Here is a 19,396-nt window from a genome sequence, read left to right as displayed (position 1 = left end):
TAGTAACTATCCTATAAAATAAGTAACAAAAGATTTGCCTCATTCCATGGTCCGATAATTTTAAGTGATTTCTAATAAACCAGGATAAAAAGGTTACAGTCTCTTTGCATTTACGACAGCAGTCTTACCCGCAATATTTACACTTCTGTGAAAAATGAGTGACTGAGCTTCTCCTTCCCATGTATTTGTTCACTTTTTCTCAGGTAATAAGTGAGCAGATAGAAATGGAGAGCCAGTTATCATTAAATCTGCCCTAGTTTCATCAATGTACCCCCCAAACTGAAGACTGAACGATTCGTGTTAGGACGAAACCAGATAATCTAACTCTGAATTTCTTTGGTTGTGTAGACCTGCTCCTAAGAGTGAATACTCTTTTGTTGTTTAATCCAAGTTTTTGGAGTGTGGATTTAAAATACATACGCACACTTAAAATATCAACAGTGACAACTGAAATAAAGTTGCGGTCTTTCCACACAGTTTAAAAACTACCTACCAGTTCAGATAAAATCGCATACCTACTACACTGGGATTATGTTCAGCTACAGCCATATGGGTACACTACGGTACAGGGTCAAAGCCAAAGGGTCTTAGAGATTTTAAACGGTCCTTTTATATGACACACCCCAAAGTCATTTAATGGAAGTTAAGGGATCATGAACAAAAAATTCAATTATTACGTAGTTTTCAAAAACTCAGAAAAGTGAGTCGGCCATACTGTTCTACAGTTACTTCAAACACAATTATTCCTTTTTTTATCATTCATTTGTACGTACATTAAAAAGTATCATTTAGGATCAGCATATGGTTACTCTCCATCAACATATTGGAGTTTAGATTTACTCTAATTTTTGAAAACTAAGCATCTTCATTTCTCAACTATACTGGAGTAATTTAAACGTTTTTGAAAATAAGATGTGCAGCCAGCCCCTGAATTACACACAGGTGCCCAGGAGATGTCCTGTAGGGGGGAATATTTGCCTCGGAACTGCCACTTCCTCCGCTGGGTGCTGCGGACCTTCGGCGTCCTTCCCGGACCATCCTCTACTTCCCATTTCACTCCCCGGACAACCCAGAGAACAGGTAAGTGGGAGCACGAAACCTAGGGGCTATATTGCCCATGCAGACTCCTCCATCCCGCCCCGCCTCGCAGCCCGTTTCCTGCACATCCCATTCTGTTCCCTGTGCTTCATGTGCCCCTCAGTATCTGTAACAAACAGTGGGAAACTCCCTTAGGAATATCTTGGGTCGCTCCAGAAACACTGATCTCTCTGCCTTCAACTGCTTGCAGACAGAGAAAATTCCTTCTCTGATCTCACCACCAGGGAGCGGCAGGGAAGAAAAACTGCTGTATCTTTTTCTTGGGAGTATGATTACAGGGGCTGAGTCCTGCCCCTGCTCCCCATTCACCCCCCGGGGTTAAAATAAGCTTCGGGAGGACAAACCAAGAATGTGATCACCCACCTAGAGTATTGTTCTTAAGGGCAAATGTTACTATATCTCAATAATTGAACATACATCTGAACCTTGAGAGCATAGTTTTTATTTCAGAACTGCCTGTAGTAATGTACAGAAAACAATGCCACTTTAACAACCCAAGGACCTCTTCACGGGCTTTCTCGAGTTCTCTCTCCATCCACCCTCCCCCAACACACACCAACTTCAAGCAACTGGACTTCCTGATTTTTCCTCATTTTTTCTCTAACTGTAGACATGGGGGTAAATAGAACGCTTATCTACAGGAATCTGAAAAACCGGTGTTCTTTTGAGAGACACTTTCCCAAGCAAAACCCTAATGTACCAATTCCACTATTCTGAAACATCTATTCCTCAGCCCCCAAAAGAGCCCCCTCCAACTAGGATTTTTTTTAAACAAACTTTAAACTGGAAACAGATAGTTTTAGCTTGTTCCACATAAAATCTTGATGAGAAGCAAATTCCTTAAATTTATAAAGAGTTCCTTTACAAAAAGGCTTTCTAAGCCTGATTTTAAAAACAACCTGTTTATAGTAAACAGTAATCCTGTTTCCTTCTGTTCATGCAAATCTCAATTAAACCTCCACTTAATCAGTTGCAGCTGACCTCCAGTTTTACATTTTAATATATATATAAAGCTTTATATTATACATAACATACATATTGAAACTTTCTTAAGGTTGTGAACATTACGCATCAACCCACTTGAAGTTACTGTTTTCTTCGGACGACGACGACGAAAGCCTCCAGGAAAGTCGGCAGCCCCAAGCTGTCACCACACAGTCCGGCAACCCAACACTCCCCTCCGGGTTTCTGCCTCAGACCTTGCTCTTTCTGGAAGATTCTAAGGAAGCACAGGTACAGCTTCTGTTTTAATCCTGCCAAAAGGTTGTAAAGGCCAAATTCTAGGGCTTTCTCAATGCTTCAGAGTGGATGTTCCAGGAAAAAAATCATGATAATGATTCCAAGTAGCACTTCAAATGATATGCGAAAGTGAACGTCCTGTGCTCTCACCAGTACCAACCAGACTATTTCATCAGAAGATCCCCACTCATCAGAAGAACAGACACCAAAGCTGCCAAAATCTGTCACTGGAAAGCACTGGTTTATAACCTGCTTTTTGTGAAAACATACGTTTTGGTAATTTTGATTCGAAATTAATAATATCAAGGAATTAAAAGACACTAAGATGCTGAAGCATGAGTTTGGCAAAGAGTAACATTCTCAATTCAGACAAGGTAAAACTATGAAACCTCAATGTTTTAGAGTCTGCTCTTGAAAATCACATTATTGCAAAGTCCCTAACGTAGATTTATTTTTATTCAGAAACACTTTCATAGTCGCTAATGGCCATGAAAAGTTTAAAAACTTAAAAGGGACAAGGAAAGTACAAGGTCTGAGAAGCTAAGTCAGCCTCGCAACACCGTAAGGTGGACATTCGCCCTGCAACCCAGCCCTCGGCATTTCTCATGATCCAACTGCGCAGCCGAACATGAGCACACCACGTGCTGCTGCAGATTTGGTCTCACAACAGGTTCTTGTCAGCTGGGCACTTTATATATTTTAGCCTGGCAGAAAAGCATTCTTAAAATACCTACGATGGAAGGAAAAAAAATCATCAGAAACACTCCTGTGCTTTATACCGTGTAGAGATGGGATTGATTACCATAAAACAACGTTCACGCCATTCTTCTGAGGGGCTCACCCTGAATATCTGCACTGAGGTCGACTGCTCTTCAAACAGCACTCTTACAAACGATTTCAGATTTAAAATAATATCACGTTCCTAAGTGACAGGTGTGCTCACTTGCAATATTCCTTCTCCCTAATACTTCCTGCATTCCCTACTTCAGTGGCTGGTTTGGGGGTGCTCAGGGAGAGGCACCCCTGCAGAAGGGGTGAGAGTCTTCTCTCCCTTCAGCAACAACAAAAATAATAAAGTTTCCTCAAGGTTTCTTTCGATGACAATATAAACTTGGTTTTATTTGTTAAAACATAGAGGTTGATGTGGAAGAACTCCAAAGAAACAGTGGGTCACTCACAGTGACAGGCCTTGAATTTCCTGGGGAGACCTACCTCTGAGGGGCAAGGTGCCCCACATTCTCAGCCCCCCACGCCCCATCCCAGCATCTCAGTCTGGGCATGGACAATACTGAACTCTGTAAAAACAAGGCGCCCTGCACGTCCCCTGCACGCACGTTTGTCCGGCCACTCTCTACGTGCTCCTACTCCTGACCTCGTCCCAAGTTCTCCTTCTGTTACTGTTACCATTTCATCTGTGAAGCAACACGTACGTTAAAACTCAGACGTACTGTTTTTTAACAAAAAAGTGCTTAAACCCATCCTACACAATTGTTTTTCATCTCATTTTCAACGAATAAGATCAAACTCATTGAGGTTCATGAATAATACTGAAAAAAAAAGTAAATCCGATGATTCTCTCCCATTTTTAAATAATGTGCCTTCATTCCCAGCTTGCCCTTAACTGACTCACTTCCATACCTTAGTGAGTTGAACTCTTGTTCAGAAAATACAGAAGGTACAAATATATAGAATTTTTAGGATAAAAAATTTTCTGAATATAAAAATGCTTTCTAAATGTTTCAAAATAACACTTTTAGATTCTTCTTGTACTTTGGATTTGATAACTAAATTGTTAAGTACCCAAGGTTTTTAAAAAATATCAAAAGATAATAACCTGGTTTTAAATACAAAGTTACAAAGAACCACTCGTGTGGGTGGATTATCCTCACAGAAAGTTCAGTTTCTCAACAAGAAAACCCCACATAGTTTAGCCATAAAATAAAAATTCCCTTAGCAAAAACTTTAAGAGAGAAATCTGTGTGTGTTAATGATTGCCAGAGTTGCCAGCACGGCTCCAGAAAAACACAGAATTGTCCAGAAAACACAGCCTCCAAGAGGTATGAGAGAGCCGCACGCTGGACAGACCGGGGCCAGCCAGGCCCTCGACGCCACGCCGCCTGCTCCCGCATCTTCCAGGGGGAACACCCCCGAGGCCCAGGCTCTGCACACTCCTCAGTGCACCGCACCCACGCTGCGCCTGTTCCCCACGCAGAGCTCTGTGCAGGCGCACCGAGGGGGGAGTGTGAGTCGGTCACCACACCCTCTTCCTACTGTAAACGCTTCACACGGTCGGGTCCCCTTCGGAAGCTGTGGGAGCTCATATGAGCCTGGAACTCTTCAGAAACTGGATGAGAACCCTGTACACGAACGTGTACTGGACGAGGGTCTGCACCAGCATCATCCTCTGCTGCCTCAGCATGTCCAGCATCCGCGGGATGTCTAGCACCTGGATTGAGAGAAACAGCAATGAGGGGGGCACTCCTGGAGAAAGAGGGGGGCGGGAGAGCGGGTATCCGGGCAGAGATCTGCTTAACGGGGCAGGAGACGACAGTCCCTAAGCTGTCTACCTTCACATCTTCTACATTATTTTTAGAAAAACACTGGCTGCTGTGGCTCAGTGGATTGAACACCGGCCTGCGAACCAAAGTGTCACTGGTTCAATTTCCAGTCACGGCACATTCCTGGGTCACTGGGCCAGGTCCCCAGTAGGGGGCATGCGAGAGGCACCCACACATTGATGTTTCTTTCCCTCTCTTCCCCTCTGTCTAAAAATAAATAAATAAAATCTGCCCTGGCTGGTGTAGCGCAGTGGCTTGAGCGTGGGCCTGCGAACCAGAGGATTGCAGTTCGATTCCCAGCCAGGGCACATGCCTGACTTGCAGGCCAGTTCCCAGCAGGGGACTCAAGAGAAGCAACCATACATTGATATTTCTCTCCCTCTCTCCTTCCCTTCCCCTCTAAAAATAAATAAATAAAATCTTTAAAAGAAAAAAGAAAAACAGGAACATCCTGGCTCTGAGCAGCCCTATGATGGTGAGCAAGAACAAGCACCTTACACAGACAGCAAAGGGAGCCGAGAAGAAAGTGGTTAATCTACTTTTTAAGAAGAACTGTTTGATGTGAAAGTACCAGCTGTGTCAATGGAAGAAACACTGGGAAAACACCAGTCACCAGAATCACAGAACAAAAATCGCATCTGATGGTCTCACGGGTTACGTTTTTGAAGTGAGCCTACCTGGTCTGCAGAACAATGAAGATGCATTTGGAAAATTCAAGCTCATTTCCGAGGATGATCAGGGCAAAAACTGCCTAACCAATTTCCATGGCATGGATCTTACCCGTGACAAAATGTGCTCCATGCTCAAAAACCGGCAGACCAGGACCGAGGTGTCACGATACCAACAGTTATCTGCTTCACCTGTTCTGTGTTGGTTTTACTACAAACAACAATGGGACTCTGAAGACCTCTATGCTCAGCATTAATAGGTCCACCAAATCCAGAACATGACAACGGAAATCAGGACCCGAGAGGTGCGGGGACACATGACTAGAAAACACTGGTCAACAAACTGGTGACAGGTGGCACTGGAAAAGACACAGGAAAGGCTCGCCAGTCTATGCACCGGCTCTATCACGTCTTCGTTAGAGAAGTCGAGATGCTGAAGGAGCCCAGGTTCACACCGGGAAAACACACGGAGCTTCGTGGCGAAGGGAGCAGTTCGGGAAAAGCTACTGGGGGCCAGACAGGCGCTGAAGGTGAACGAGCTGACGGTTATGAGCCCAGTCAACGAATTTCTTTAAAAGTCAGATGCAGTTTACTGGTGACAAAAAAAAAAATCCTACTTGTGGGGAAAAAAATCCCAAGGAACTTCATTCGAAAAGAGCTGTGAGGCCACTAGGTCCTTCTCTTCCCCAGACGTCCCCCTGCCCGCTTCTCCCCCCACCAGGGACGGAAACAAGCACCTCGTTGTGCTCCAGGCAGGCAATCATGATCTCCGACAGAATGATGACCCCGGTCCGGCCCACGCCCGCGCTGCAGTGCACCAGCAGCGGAGGGTTGGGGCTTTTGGGTTCGCTGGCGCTGTTGGTGTGGCGCCGCACGGACTGGATCTCTTCAAGGTACGCTGCGGGACACCGGGGAAACAGAACAATACTCGGCTTTAGGCATACAGCTCGACCCCTCTCAGATGATCTCCACTGATGGAGAGGACGCCAGACAAGGGGCCCTGGGTCCCAGCTAACAAGCCCCCCCGCTGACTGCCAGTGTGACCTCGGAGCCACCCACCCCGCCTGGGCCTCCGTTTTCTCACCTACCAAACGCACTGGAGAAAAGACTCACTCACGGCTTTGTGCTCACTACCCAGTTACAACTAAAAACCTTCTGCTAACCCTCCCCTAAACACCCGAAATCTTTATTTTAAAACAAGCCTGAAGTTTATATGAGACACATAAAGGAAATATTTCAGGAAAGTAAGCCCTCCCCTCCGCGGCTGATTGCCAGGCCTGGCAGAGGCCACGCCGGGGCCGAGACACTCACACAAAAAGCCCTTGAGGTCCCCGGGGCAGCCGTGCTCCGGCCAGTCCGTGTACTGGAGGTGCCAGACTGTCCTCTCCTGCCCTGTGAGCAGGTGCTTCATCCTCAGGCCTGTGGTGGCGTAGCAGCCGGAGTCGGTGCGGAACCGGGTGGTGATCTTAAACCTCCCGTAGGTGACAGTGTTGTGCCTGGAGCCCAGCCGTGGCCAGTACCTGAAGCTCTTCTCCCTTCCTCCCTCCTGTCGCAGACAAGCACACCGTCAGAACCCCGCACGAGATCCGGCAACACGTGGCCTTCCACGGCCGGCGCGTGCCAAATCCCGAATCGCCATCCCCACCTGCCTCTTTCTCTGAAGGTCGGGATCCTGCGTGATTGCCATTAACTGTGCGTCTGAGCCTGAGGGAAACCCACGAGAGAAATGAGCGCTTACCTCTTCCGCTGTCACCATGGCTATGATGGCAATTCCCTGTTCCCACACCATCTGCCAAAAGTCCTGGCAGGTGTTCTGTAAGGGCCCCTGGGTGGCGATGTAGTCCCACTCAATGCCACTGACGGAGACCTGACATGAGAAAGGGTGGAAAAATCGGTATGCGTATAGGTATGAGACACGCACGCACGCACATTTGTTTGTGGTAATACTCAACGGCAAACTGAATCATTCGGAATACAGAAACGCTCTCATCTGACTCTTTTTCCTTGTCAGGACAGTCTCCATTTCCGACATCGCTGTGAACTTATGCACTATGGATTCCCAGTAGATCTGTGTGGCCCGGGGCGATTCACTTTCCTCTTCGCATGTCAGTTCCCACGTCAAACTGGAAACACTGCCCACCCCAGTGGGGCTGCCGCCCGAACCGCGCCGGTCAGCACACACTGAACACACCCTGCACTCAGGAAGCAGCCGTTCCCGCTGCTGCTGCTGCGGTTCTTCCTCTCCGAAAAGCAGTATCAACATCAGAGCACCAGATTCCACACACAATCTCCCCTCGTGGGGAATTAAACACACTGGAAAAAGTACCAGCAACTGAGCCAAAGCCCAGGAGAAAATGACCCTTCTCTGTGCACAGGCCTCACCGCCGACCTGCCGGGTGGGGATCAGCCTCCACAATGACACCAGGCTGCCCCTTCCAATCCACCCCCCACCCGTCCCCCCGGAGAACAGTCGGAAACCACCACCGATGCAGTCAGGAGACCCGGGTCACCTCTCAGCTGCACTCACATTTACTGACCACGGTGACTTTCCCCAGTGCCCATCGAGTGTGAGGCCCTGGGCCAGGCATGTCCCACCCCTGCTCTCACTGAAGGCCACCAGGCCCAGCTCACAAGCCACGGCCTCTCATCGAGCGCCCACTCAGTGGCAGGCACCGTGGGTGGCACCAGTCACGTGGCAGCGAACAAGAACTAGGGAGAAAGGGTCTGGCGGGAGCCTCAGGGGAACACACCCACATTTCTTTCTTCAAAAACAAACACCACGACGCCCCACACGGGGGAGTGGAGGCCTGGCAATCCTGAAGCTCTGATGAAGATTCGGAAATGCCACAACAGAACAGTGACACAGCATCGTCCAGTTCTGATCCATCCAAACAGGAGAGACCTGGTGAGTCACTCCAAGGAAATGCCCGCTTTTTAAGTAGAGTGGGCCGGCACAAAGCGCGTGCACAGAGCTCCAAGGACCACTGAGGCACTGCCCTCCACAAGCAGGCCACCAGGCCTCAGGTGTGAAACCGCTTTCACCAAGTATCACTCGCAAACTAAATAAAACGGGGGGGGGGGGGGGATAAAAACACCACCTGCCCATGGAGTTGACCCCATCCACGCACTAGAGGGAAACCTCTCCTCCCGCAGGAAGGAGCTGCTCGCACCTGCAGGAGCAGCGCACAGCGATGGAGAAGGCAGGGCGCAGGCTCCCCTCGCTCCCTGCGGTGAGTCATCATTGCTCTGCCCCTTTTAATGGTGCAACGCCACCCAAGAGAGATGGCGTTATACCATTTCCAGGAAAAAAAGCAGCACTGCTCCTTCAAAGAACAAAATAATGTTTCAAAGAGATCACAGGGAGTGTGCAAAGGGAACAGATGGCACCATCGCAGGGAAAGGCTTTGGGGAAAACACCAAAAACCCCAGACACTTCTATTATATAAAAATGCACGTAGGTGTGTCGTGAGAAAAAAAATTGGTTCTAGTTTATAAATTCTCTCAGAGGCAACAGAAAGAAATCTTCAGAGATTCAAAAGGCAAAGTTCTAAAACTGGGCAGGTAAGCGCTTCAAATCCTAACGGCGCAGTGGGTCCCCACGTGGAGAGAGCAAGCGGGACTTAGATTCTGTGAATAACCGCTTTCTATCCAGCCCTCATGTATGGCTTTCCCAGCCAACAGCATAAAACAGGCTCAGAACTAGGGTGTTTCTAGAATCCAGTCACGGGTATAATTCCAACAGCCTTGCAACTTAACTCAAAGCTTCACTTCCCGTCTATTATTCTAACCGCGCCTGTCACCTTAATATGGGAGGCGTTGATGTAACCAGTGTTGTTTTCTTTGGTTGGGACCAGCTCCACTCTGGCGTCGTCATAGGGAAGCACATCTTGGAATCGGTTTCTTTCTGCGTTTTCGGGGAGCCGTGCCGTTGAGCACTCGCCATTCACCAGCCGCTTTTTAAGGATTCTCTCGTACTCGGTGAATACCATTCCCTGCTCCAACCGCTGCTCCAGAATTTTACACTGTAAGATAGAGGGCGGGCATAACACGCGCAGTCGCACGCTGCGGCTGCACGTCGACGGGACAGCTGAAATCTCGCTCTCTGGTTCAAGTCCAGCACTACCAAACACTGAAACCGAAGCCAAATTTTCACCAAGCCACACAGTCACACAGGAAATGATCCTACTGCTGAGCAATACATGCAAAGTTCTGTTTAAAGATGAAAAATGGACATAAGCAATCTGCTGAATTCATTTTCACTAAATTCATGGTCAGCTTTGCGACCCCTATGAAAGAGAAAAATTCCCCTGAAGAACAGTAAATCCCAGCGTAGGATAATCAATTACAACATCTATGAACAAATGCTTCAATTTTATAATATATAATTATATTAAAAAAACTGAAAATAGTAGTAAATATTGGACAGCATCTCCTGGGTCCAGCGTTAAGCAAATTAATTTCTGCTTAGCATAATTCACGCCTCTCTTGGTCACAAAGGAAGTTTTGAGAAATTCAGCAATTGCTTACTATTGAGGTAAATTTTCAGTACAATGAAAACAACCAGTGTCTGCTTTCTTTCCTGTGTGTGCTCGGGGGCCTTTGCAGATTTGCTCCAACAAGGCCATAAAAAATAGAGACTGCCACAGGTGCCTGGAAGAGGATGAAGAACAACATTCACACACACACACACACACACACATACACACAAGAACAGTGTAGCCTGAAATGATAAGACATTAGCTATAAATCAGCCCCAGTTTTGAAGTCCAGATTACAAAATTCCTTAACACTCATCTGTGGTCACTGAATGTGTTAGGAAAGTCACTAAGGTCCTAGGAAGCAATTCTGCAGCACTTGACTCACTGTCGGGGGGGGGGGGGTGGACACGCAGCCCCACCACGTACGTACCCTCTCGTCATTGGTGGCTCTGACACACACTTCCGTCCCTTCATCAGGCAGAGGCAGGCGAGACAGAGAGAGGCCGTTCAGGGCGGCCAGCTTGAGAGGACCCATTTTTTTTGCATCTACTCGGCTCTTTTTCATTCCCTAGAAAAATATCGGCATGTATATATATGAAATATACACAGATACAGCCCCTTCGAAAAGAACCCTTCAAAAACAGACTGAAGACTGGAAGCCAACTGGGGAGAAAGTACACCCCTCCCCACCCACACCCACACCCACAGTCACTGGACAAGCATCGGGAGGAGGCCCCTCCCTTCCAGGCCAAGGCCCTCCTGATACGCCTCCCAGATAGAACACGGTTTTGAAATGCAGTTGGTTTCGGGGTTCTGTTGTAATAAAAGGTGAGGCTCTAGGCAGACAGCATTCCTACACAGAACCCCCCAAATTCAAAACAGGGCATGCCAATAAAATCAGCTGCTGTCCTTAGAAAAGGGTTTTAAATGCAGTCAGCTGATTGCAACATGCTTTGGTAATTTTTAAAAAAATATAAATGAGTCCTTTAAACCACTCCAAAGAAGGAAATGTTCTGTTCTGTCCTATGCTGCATTTCAGACAGTGTGGCCTGGATCGGATCACCTCACCTCTCAGAACCCCCCCGTTTTTAAACCAGGACAGTAAACAAGGCTGACAGCTCCATCGCGACCGCAGGAAGACCAGGTGTGAGACGGCAGCCCATGGACAGGGGCTGCCTCCTGAACACCGGCGCTCCTAAACTCACTGTCAAAGCAAATGCTTTTCTTCTCTGAGGCAAATAAGCCCAAGAACGCGGTTTCCTTAGATGTCCTACCTCCCCTTGCAAGCCATACATTTATACCAACGGTAGCCCCATTTTAATAGTAATGGTTTTCTCAGCTCTGTCTGGTAAATGAAACCAGCTCTACCAGCCTGGGAGGGAGGGAGTGGTGGGGAGACAGACACAGAGGCTGCTGCACAGGCGAAAATCCCATAATTCCAGTGTGTGCAAAACACAGCGAGCTGTTCCACAACTGGCTTGTCTGGTGGGGGAAGCTCTGATCTGTAAAGTCTGCCAACTTCAGTGGTGTAAACACTCCCACTGGGGCCAAGCTCAAACTGAACATCCACTGAATCACAGGAGTCCTGAAAACTGTACATTCAGTGCCCACCAGCCAGTACAAGGTCGTTCAAAAGGCCCCAACCTGGACATGCAGGAGGAAGCTGATTGGCTGTAAGGTCGGCTCTCACGCCAGTATTTGGAGAAAGGGGCGTTCAGTCAAAAGCTGCCCACGATACCCCTTGCGCAGCCCGCACACTCCACGCACGAGGTTTTACATGCACAGCCTGCAGTGTGATCTCTTAGGTGAGAGCCACCACACAACACTGAGGGTGCCACGGAGAGAAAACCCTCCTGCAGCGCTCGAACCAGTCCACTTCCTCGGACAGCCATCAAGGCCCTGGGGGCGGGGCTGGGGAGGCACGCGGAAGGGCTCCTGCTTGTCTGCAGTGTGTTCCACTGTTTTTAATACTGAACCTGAATGCACATCAATATGTGGACCGAGTTCCTTGGCTGGAACAGTTAAAACAAAATCTTGGAATAGGGCTGAGCTCTTCGGCTCTCGGGAAGCCAGCAGTTTAAAGGCGTGCATGCAATGCACAGTTGTCAGGTAAACGGGAACACTTGCTATGCGCTGGGATCTCACCGTGTCCCTCCCATGACTCCTTGAGGTCACCTTCCTTGACAAGAGAAAACTGAGAGATTAAACAGCTTGTCCAAGGTCATATAGCTGCCTCTTTATTTATTTGTCTATATGTATATATGGTAACTGTCAAGACAATAAAAACTACCTTCATTAAAATCAGTTCTGTTGCACCATAGAATTCTGAAAGCATTTTCCATGCCTATCCTGATGGAAGGCGTAACACAACCCGCCGTGGCAGGCAGAGTCGAGATGACCGTCCCCGTGTGGCAGATGGAGAAGCTGAGGGTCTGCTGCAAGAAGGGTCTGGCCCACGGGGGAGACAACTAATAAAACACGCAGGCCCTGGGCTCTGACCCAGTTCTCCCACTCAGGTTCTGCACCTTCCCCCAGAAGCCACAGCTTCCACACACATTCTTGAGTGAGGAGAATCCCTTATGGGAAAAGAAGGGGAACAAAAGCATGACCCAATCACCTAGTTTTATCAATACTGTAGGTCTTAAAAGTCAGTGAGCAGGAAAACTTGTGTTTTGAGAGAACCAAACTGACCAAAGTCCTCAGATTTAGCAGAACTTTCTAGGCCCATGAAAACTGCACAGAGACAACAGGCTTGAATACCGGACCATCCTCAAACAAGTATCACCTGGGGGAAAGACTCCGGTCACCTAAAGTGATGGACAGTTCCTGATGTCATGAGAGAAGAATACTAATCACGAAAGCAGAGTGACTTTGGAAGACACACCCACACTCTGTTCCCACCCTCAGTCACCGATTATGAGCCCACACTTGCAGCCAACCCGAGACACTGGCCTTTACTGTTCAGCTCGGTGAGTCAGAATGTACTCCCCTCAAAAAAAAAATTAAAAGTAAACGGAAAATTCAAAACTGAAGTTCATTAAAAGAAAACACATTTAAATAGACAGCACTGTTGTAAGGAGTTTTAGTTTATGTATGCTCAGCAACTTCATAAGCACAGTAATAATTCACAGTGTGTGAATTATTTTCCTACTTATGAAGACTCCGCAGCACCTCAGAGAACCACACTGGCGACGGGCTCTGAAGTCTGAGTTTGCTGTCTAGCAGCGACGAGGCGTTCTCGCTGCAGGACACTGGGAGCGACTGGGAGACGGACTGGTGAGGTCAGTTCAAGTCAGGCCAAACTGCAGGGCACCGGGAGTGCGGGCACGGGCAGTGCAGCAAGATGACTCACCGTGGACAAGGCCACCAACGCTTGGCCAAAGCTTGGGGACTCAAAAGTTAAAAGGTTTCGGCGGATAGACAGAGAACAGCAAAGCTGAGATAAGCAATTATTACTTAACAAAATATCATATACGACACAACTGGATGCAGAAGAGTGTAGCGAATGAGAGAACAGGTCGCAGAGATAAACGCGGGTGTAGGATTCCAGTCCGGTCCCTCACTAGCTGTGCGACCTTGGGAAAGTTACTTAGTATCTCGGAGGCTACTCCCTCATCGGCAAGAACAGGAGGCCTGTTTAAATGGCACATCGGGCACCACGCGCTGGCCATGGCCACTAGAGATGACGCCATCTGTGCTTTTATACTTTGCTTCCAATCTGTAAGATATGCTTAATTAGCTCAGGGTTTTTCATTATACTGACTATGAGACTTCTCGGCTGTGTTTTCTACAAGGAACCTTCCTTGGGTTCTCAGTTCATTTCCTCTTTCTTTTAGAGAGACCTGAGCTTTCTTGACAACGTGCCGCCCCCCCTGCTCCAGGATCATGCCCCAGCCCCCGGAGACCACGGCCCAGCACCTGCAGCTGCATCCACACGACCCTCACATAAAGGCGCGTCAGGGACACCCCACGACGCTGCTCTCAGACATCACTCGAGCAAACCAGCAAACGGAACACACGCGGTCCTGGGCTGCTGCACCAGCCGCGGGGGCCGTTGACAGGAGCGAGCAGAGCAATCTGGGCTCCGGTCACCAAGCCTTAGCTTCCTTCTCCCTCACGCTGCATTGCTGAGACATTCCATTCATTCTTTCTGCTCCACTCCACACAGCTTCCAAAATCTAATTATCTCGAGAAAAACCACTAAAATCTAATCACTCTCTATTACTTTCATAGATAATCAAACTCAAATGTGTTCCGAATAAGACAAAAATACAGTACAGACTGGGGGAGGGGATTAAAACAGTTAAAAGACAAAAGCTGGAAACGTCAGTAGTGACTCGAAGACAAGGCCCGCAGAGGACAGCAGGCGTGGAGAAGAGGCAGGCTGAAAGGCCGCTCAGGGCTGGCGTGGCAGCCCAGCACACGGAACGCTCACCCCTAACGGTGGAAGTCCTTCCACAACGGTCTTCTTTCCAGAGAGGAGGTCAGACACTGGTCTCTTCTTCAGAGAATCCCTCCTGGCCCGGTACCTCCCCGACGTGGTGAGGTCAGACTCGGACATGGAGGGGGTGAGCAGCCCGTCTCTCCGGGGCCGCTGGGCCTCTGCCAGCACGCGCACCGGGCTGCCCTCCCTCGCCCTCCTCTCGGCCTCTGTGACCTGGGACTTGGGCTCAAGAATGTGCAGAGGGCCGACGCCCGGAGTGACCGAGGCGCAGGAGTAGCCCGCCTGCGGCTCTTGGGAGAAACTGCCCCGGGGCTCCCGTGCCCGTGGGGCGAGCACGGCCGGCGCTCTGTGTTCCTCCTCGAAGTCCTCCTCCTCCTCACTGCTGTGTATCAGCATGGTGGCATCCGAGAGGGACTTATTGTGGCCGTATCTCAGGCCTTCCTGCTCGGCTGTCTCTCCTCGTTTTGTTCTTTCTGGGAAAATGTTTGGCTGGGAGCCTGCAGAGCTAGCCCGTGGGGCCACGTCCGCGGCCGAGGCCGACATGGTCCTCTCCTTGAGCCGCATAACCTCGACGCTGTGAGTCAGCCCCGCGATCTCGATGCTGTTCCTCTTCTGCAGGTGCGCGTGCCGGGCCGCAGTGAGGGGCTCGCTGACCTCCTGCAAGGAGTGGGCCACCGGCAGGCTGTCCTCCTGGAACGTCTGCACCGAGTGGTGGACGCGCCGGGTGATGAGGTCCGGGTTGCTGCTGCTGATGTACAGGTGGCGGGACAGGTCTGGGGTGCTGTTGGCAGGCCTCGGGGGCGGGTAGGGCGGGGGCGGGCGGTACACCTGGGTCCTCATGATGTTTGGGGCTGGGTAATCCTGGGCCTGGAGCTGCACGTTGGTCAGCTCGGGCACACTGACGGCGCCCACCACGGGCCGCCTCTCCATGGGGTAGGGGTAGGGGGACTGGCTGTGGAAACTGTAATTCAGACTGAACGGACAGTGGGCTGCCGGGGGCGAGCTGAAGTGGGCGTGCTCCCGGATCTCGGGCTGGCTGTAGACCAGAGCGTCGGGCCTGCTGTAGGCGTAGGAGCTGCCGATGCTGAGGTTTCTCAGCGAGTGGCTCTGCCTCTCCCCGTGCGCCAGCCCCCGGTTGAGCTGCTTCATCACGGTCTCATAATCTGGGGTCGGGCGGTAAGACGGGGGGATCAGCGCGCTGTGGCGATGAGACGGGACGTAGTCGGGTCTCATGACGTCGCTGCCGGTGATGCTGGGGTCGGAGGACATGGGCGAGGGCTGCAGGTAGGGCTGCGGGCTGTTTAGGGAGTTCGTGCTGTGTGCACTGTAGACGCTGCCGTTCCGGATGCGGCCATTGAGGTCCATCTGGGCTCGGTCCAGGCTTGTCTGAGAGTGACAATAGTAACCGTTCTGGCTGGTCACAAAGAGGTTATCTGGGGAAAAACATTTAAAATGTATTTTAAAATGAGATTTTTTTTTAATGTATTACATTGGACTAAATACTACAGACAGATATTGAGACGGGTCTTGAACGTTTGTGGAACTGCACGCTGAAATGACCCGGCTTCTCCCCGCCCACACACGGAGTGACGTGGGGCCCGCCATCGCCTGGAGCCGCGGCCTCCTCACCCACAGACTGGGGGCAGCCCTGCAGGCACAGGGACACCGGCTGTGCCTTCTCCCTGGTGGGGACGGGGCCCGCGGGTGCTGAGCTGGTTCGAGCACCAACTGCCCGCGAACACTTCCTTACGTGGAACTGCGGCTTGTTCGCACAGGTTCTTCCCGGACGAACAGAAAGGCTCTAGTCCAGCAGAGCCCGAGCTTCTCCAGGTCCAGCAGTGTCACCGCAGCTGTCCGCCTTCCCAGGAGGGCAGAAGCCAAGGAGAACCACGCTAGGCCAGCCACCCCTGCCCCTGCTCCTGCCCCCTCGCTTCAGCAAGACTGGGATCCACCGCTCAGAATCAGGAGCGGCTACGTGGGTGAGCACACACCTGTCCGGGGCTGGGAAGACGCATTTGCTTCCAGCCCATCTGCAGTCCACCCGAAACCCCAAGGAGGGTGACTCCTCACACTTCAAGAAAAGCAGCAGTCAAGTCCTTCGGAGAACAGACTTCGAAAAGCATTCTTTTTGTGATTCAAAGGCCTCACGACAATTTAAGTAACAACTGGTTTTCTACGTGAACGCAGCCCAGCCCAGTGTGGGGACTTCATTCTGGCAGCCGAGAGCCACGAAGGAGCAGGACTCTAGGGTATCACACCTCCTTCCTGCTGATGCACGACGCTTCCTTGTCCCAGTACTCTACTTGGACACACGGGATCTCGGAGTCAGGAGCACCCCCTTTTCTCGCTGCTGGCACAGCTCAGGCCCCCCCCACTCCAGCCTGTCTGGACTAGCCCACCCCTGCCCACCTGGCCACCCTGCCTTCAGCTCCCCTGTGCATCCCACAGACCAGCCATTTCTGAGCCCACATTGTAAAACACTCCGTGAAGAACTTAAGGGAAGAAACAGCTGGAATCCAGTCAAATGCAAGGGCTGGGCTGATGGGGTCAGAGAAGAGAAGCTATGGCACTGGGGAGGCCCTGAGGGACAGGTCGGGGGCAGGCACACCCAGCTTTCACTGGTGGCTGGGACCACCCCCCAGGGCACGTGGGATGGCGCCTCCTCACCACCAGAGGTCAAGAGCTGCCATGGTCACGGTCAAGGGGACGTGAACAAAGGGCGGACAGCCAGGTTCCGAGCTTCCTCACCCCTGCCGATCTGACCAGCCACATTCTAGTGGGAAGCAGGGTCCTCTTGCCAGTGCATGCAGGCCAGGAAACCTGAAACCTCCTAAGCGAGGAGTCACCTTGACTGTGGGGCCACGGAGAGTTTAGCACCGTTTGTCCCCACAGCACAACCTGGACTATCCTGACTGTTGGACTACCCTGACCGGACGGAGGCCGGTGGGATATGAGCACTCTGGGGGCGGAGCTGCAGGGCCAACGTGAGACCCTCCCAGAGGCCGCGCTCGGCCTGGCTGCACACGGGGCAGCTGGAAAGAAGGGCAAGGGCGGTGGGGTGAAAGCTGGAAGCCAAGTGAGGGAGTGTCGTGCAGAGCTGAACGCCAGGCGAAGAAGGAGTGACCAGCAGGCAGCTGAGACGATCACTCGGCAGCTGCGTGTCCAACAAAGCTGGGAGAGTGGGCCTGGGAGGTACCCGGCCCCGAGGCACAACAGCAAGTGAGAGGTTTGAAAAGAAACTGGGCTGGACCAGAAGCAGAGGGACGGGGAGAAGGGAGCGATACTGTCCGCAGGTAGAGGCCATGTGACACCACAGATCTGTAACTGACTGGATGTTAAGGGGGGGAAAAAGAAAAGAAAAACTGCAGGCAGCGTGTAATCCAAGTAACCAGGAGAGTGACTTCATCGTAAAGATGAAGGAACATGGAGAAAGGGACAGGCTAGCAGAGTGAAGAGATCCAATCCAATATTTCAATCCATGTCCTGCAAGTTCGTAATAGCCGGTACTGTTTACTGACTGTTTACCATAAGGCAGGCAGCCGGCTGAGGGCACACATGCCACAGCTCCCTGAACAGCACGGTCGCCTAGCAGACATGGAAGTGTGGGGCTGGGGCCCCGGACTGAGGAAAGAGGGGCAAGTATATAGGTGGGACACTCATCCTTGGTGAAACCAGAGTGTGGGGCAGCCTGGAAAGAGGGAAGGCAGCCAGGGACAGACAGACGCTGGAGGCGGAGGAGGGAGAACCCAGCAGGGTTCTGCTGGAATCTGGAATGCTGGAATGCTGGAATCTGATGGTAAGAAGGATGTGTGGGGTGCTGGGGACCCAGGAGAGGGCATCTTGAACAGAGGGGCAAAGGCGCAAGGAGTAAGCAGGAAACCAAACAGACACAACACATAGGTCTGGCTCCTGAGAGTGAGAAAGGGGGTGGAAAAGGAAAGGAAAGCAATTAAGCCACAGTCAGAGAGAAGGGAGGGGGAAATGTTGGGATGTCTGCAGACCCAGGGAAAGGAACGAGTAGGAAGGAAACACTAACAATGCAGAGAGAAGAGTCTTTGCCCAGGAGTGGGAGGGGCTGGGGTCACAAACCCAGACAAGGGCAGGGCGCAAGGAGGAGAGGACAGCGAAGGTGCAAAACACCCCGAGATGCACAGCCTCAGAGTGTACACCCCAAAACACTGCCCACCTCCATGCATGAAACTCTCATCTTTACCATGAGGCCCAGCACAAACACCACAGTCCAGTCCACCTCCGGGTCCCTTCAGACGTTGTTTCCTACCAGCTCCTCACGTGAGCTGAATGGACCTCCTTACTCTCCAAACACCCTAACCTCTACTGTGCCAATTTATAAATTAAACTTTACCTAGGTATGCACGTATGAGAAAAAACACAGTACACGTGAGGGTTGGTACATCCATGGTTTCCGGCATCCACTGGGGGTCCTGGAACACCTGCCCCTCGGACAGAGAACAACTGGGCTGCATGCTCTCCACGCACGTCCAAGAAACTGAACACAGTGGCAGCCCGTTCTGCACGTCTGGCTTGGCTAGAATCACGACAACGACTTTGGACGTCACTTCAGCCAAAACGTATGCTGGCTCCAAGATTTCCAAATGTTCACAATGTATTCAGACAGAAGTGATTTTGTGAGGCGCCTGAGAAACAGCACACCTTACCTTGAGAAGAAGTGTAGGGTTCTGTGTAATGCCCATTATAATGCAACTGGGGCGGCGGAGGCATCGCGTAGGGCTGAGGTTTAGGCTGAGAAACGGAAAGGTGGAGACAGGGTTAAAACACATTGTCCGTGCAACACCTGTGAAGTGGTTCTCTGCTGGCTTCTTTCTTGCCACTAAGAAACTGCTAAAGGAGTCAGAAACATCAGACATGAGAAGTAAACACAAAGACCCACAA

The 19,396-nt window shown here is 50.7% G+C and overlaps 1 protein-coding gene across 6 annotated transcripts in view; it reads right to left on the bottom strand.

Annotated features, from left to right (window-relative positions):
- Positions 1-1,518: 1,518 nt before the first annotated feature.
- The window catches only part of PTPN21 (protein tyrosine phosphatase non-receptor type 21), a 63,176-nt gene continuing 45,298 nt past the window's right edge, over positions 1,519-19,396 (bottom strand). For all 6 annotated transcript variants that reach the window (XM_037031757.1, XM_037031761.1, XM_037031758.1 and 3 more), the window contains 8 exons: positions 19,162-19,246; positions 14,477-15,918; positions 10,472-10,609; positions 9,364-9,585; positions 7,302-7,430; positions 6,875-7,109; positions 6,301-6,461; positions 1,519-4,783 (listed from right to left, as the gene is read on the bottom strand). In XM_037031757.1, the coding sequence (XP_036887652.1) occupies positions 4,655-4,783; positions 6,301-6,461; positions 6,875-7,109; positions 7,302-7,430; positions 9,364-9,585; positions 10,472-10,609; positions 14,477-15,918; positions 19,162-19,246 (2,541 nt within the window). In that variant the 3' untranslated portion in view covers positions 1,519-4,654. The remainder of the gene's footprint in view (positions 4,784-6,300; positions 6,462-6,874; positions 7,110-7,301; positions 7,431-9,363; positions 9,586-10,471; positions 10,610-14,476; positions 15,919-19,161; positions 19,247-19,396) is intronic.

This window comes from Sturnira hondurensis, unplaced genomic scaffold (assembly GCF_014824575.4).
Source record: "Sturnira hondurensis isolate 20B ecotype Veracruz unplaced genomic scaffold, ASM1482457v3 Scaffold0021143, whole genome shotgun sequence".
NCBI classification, from domain to species: Eukaryota; Metazoa; Chordata; class Mammalia; order Chiroptera; family Phyllostomidae; genus Sturnira; species Sturnira hondurensis.
This window is presented reverse-complemented; position numbering and strand designations above follow the sequence as displayed.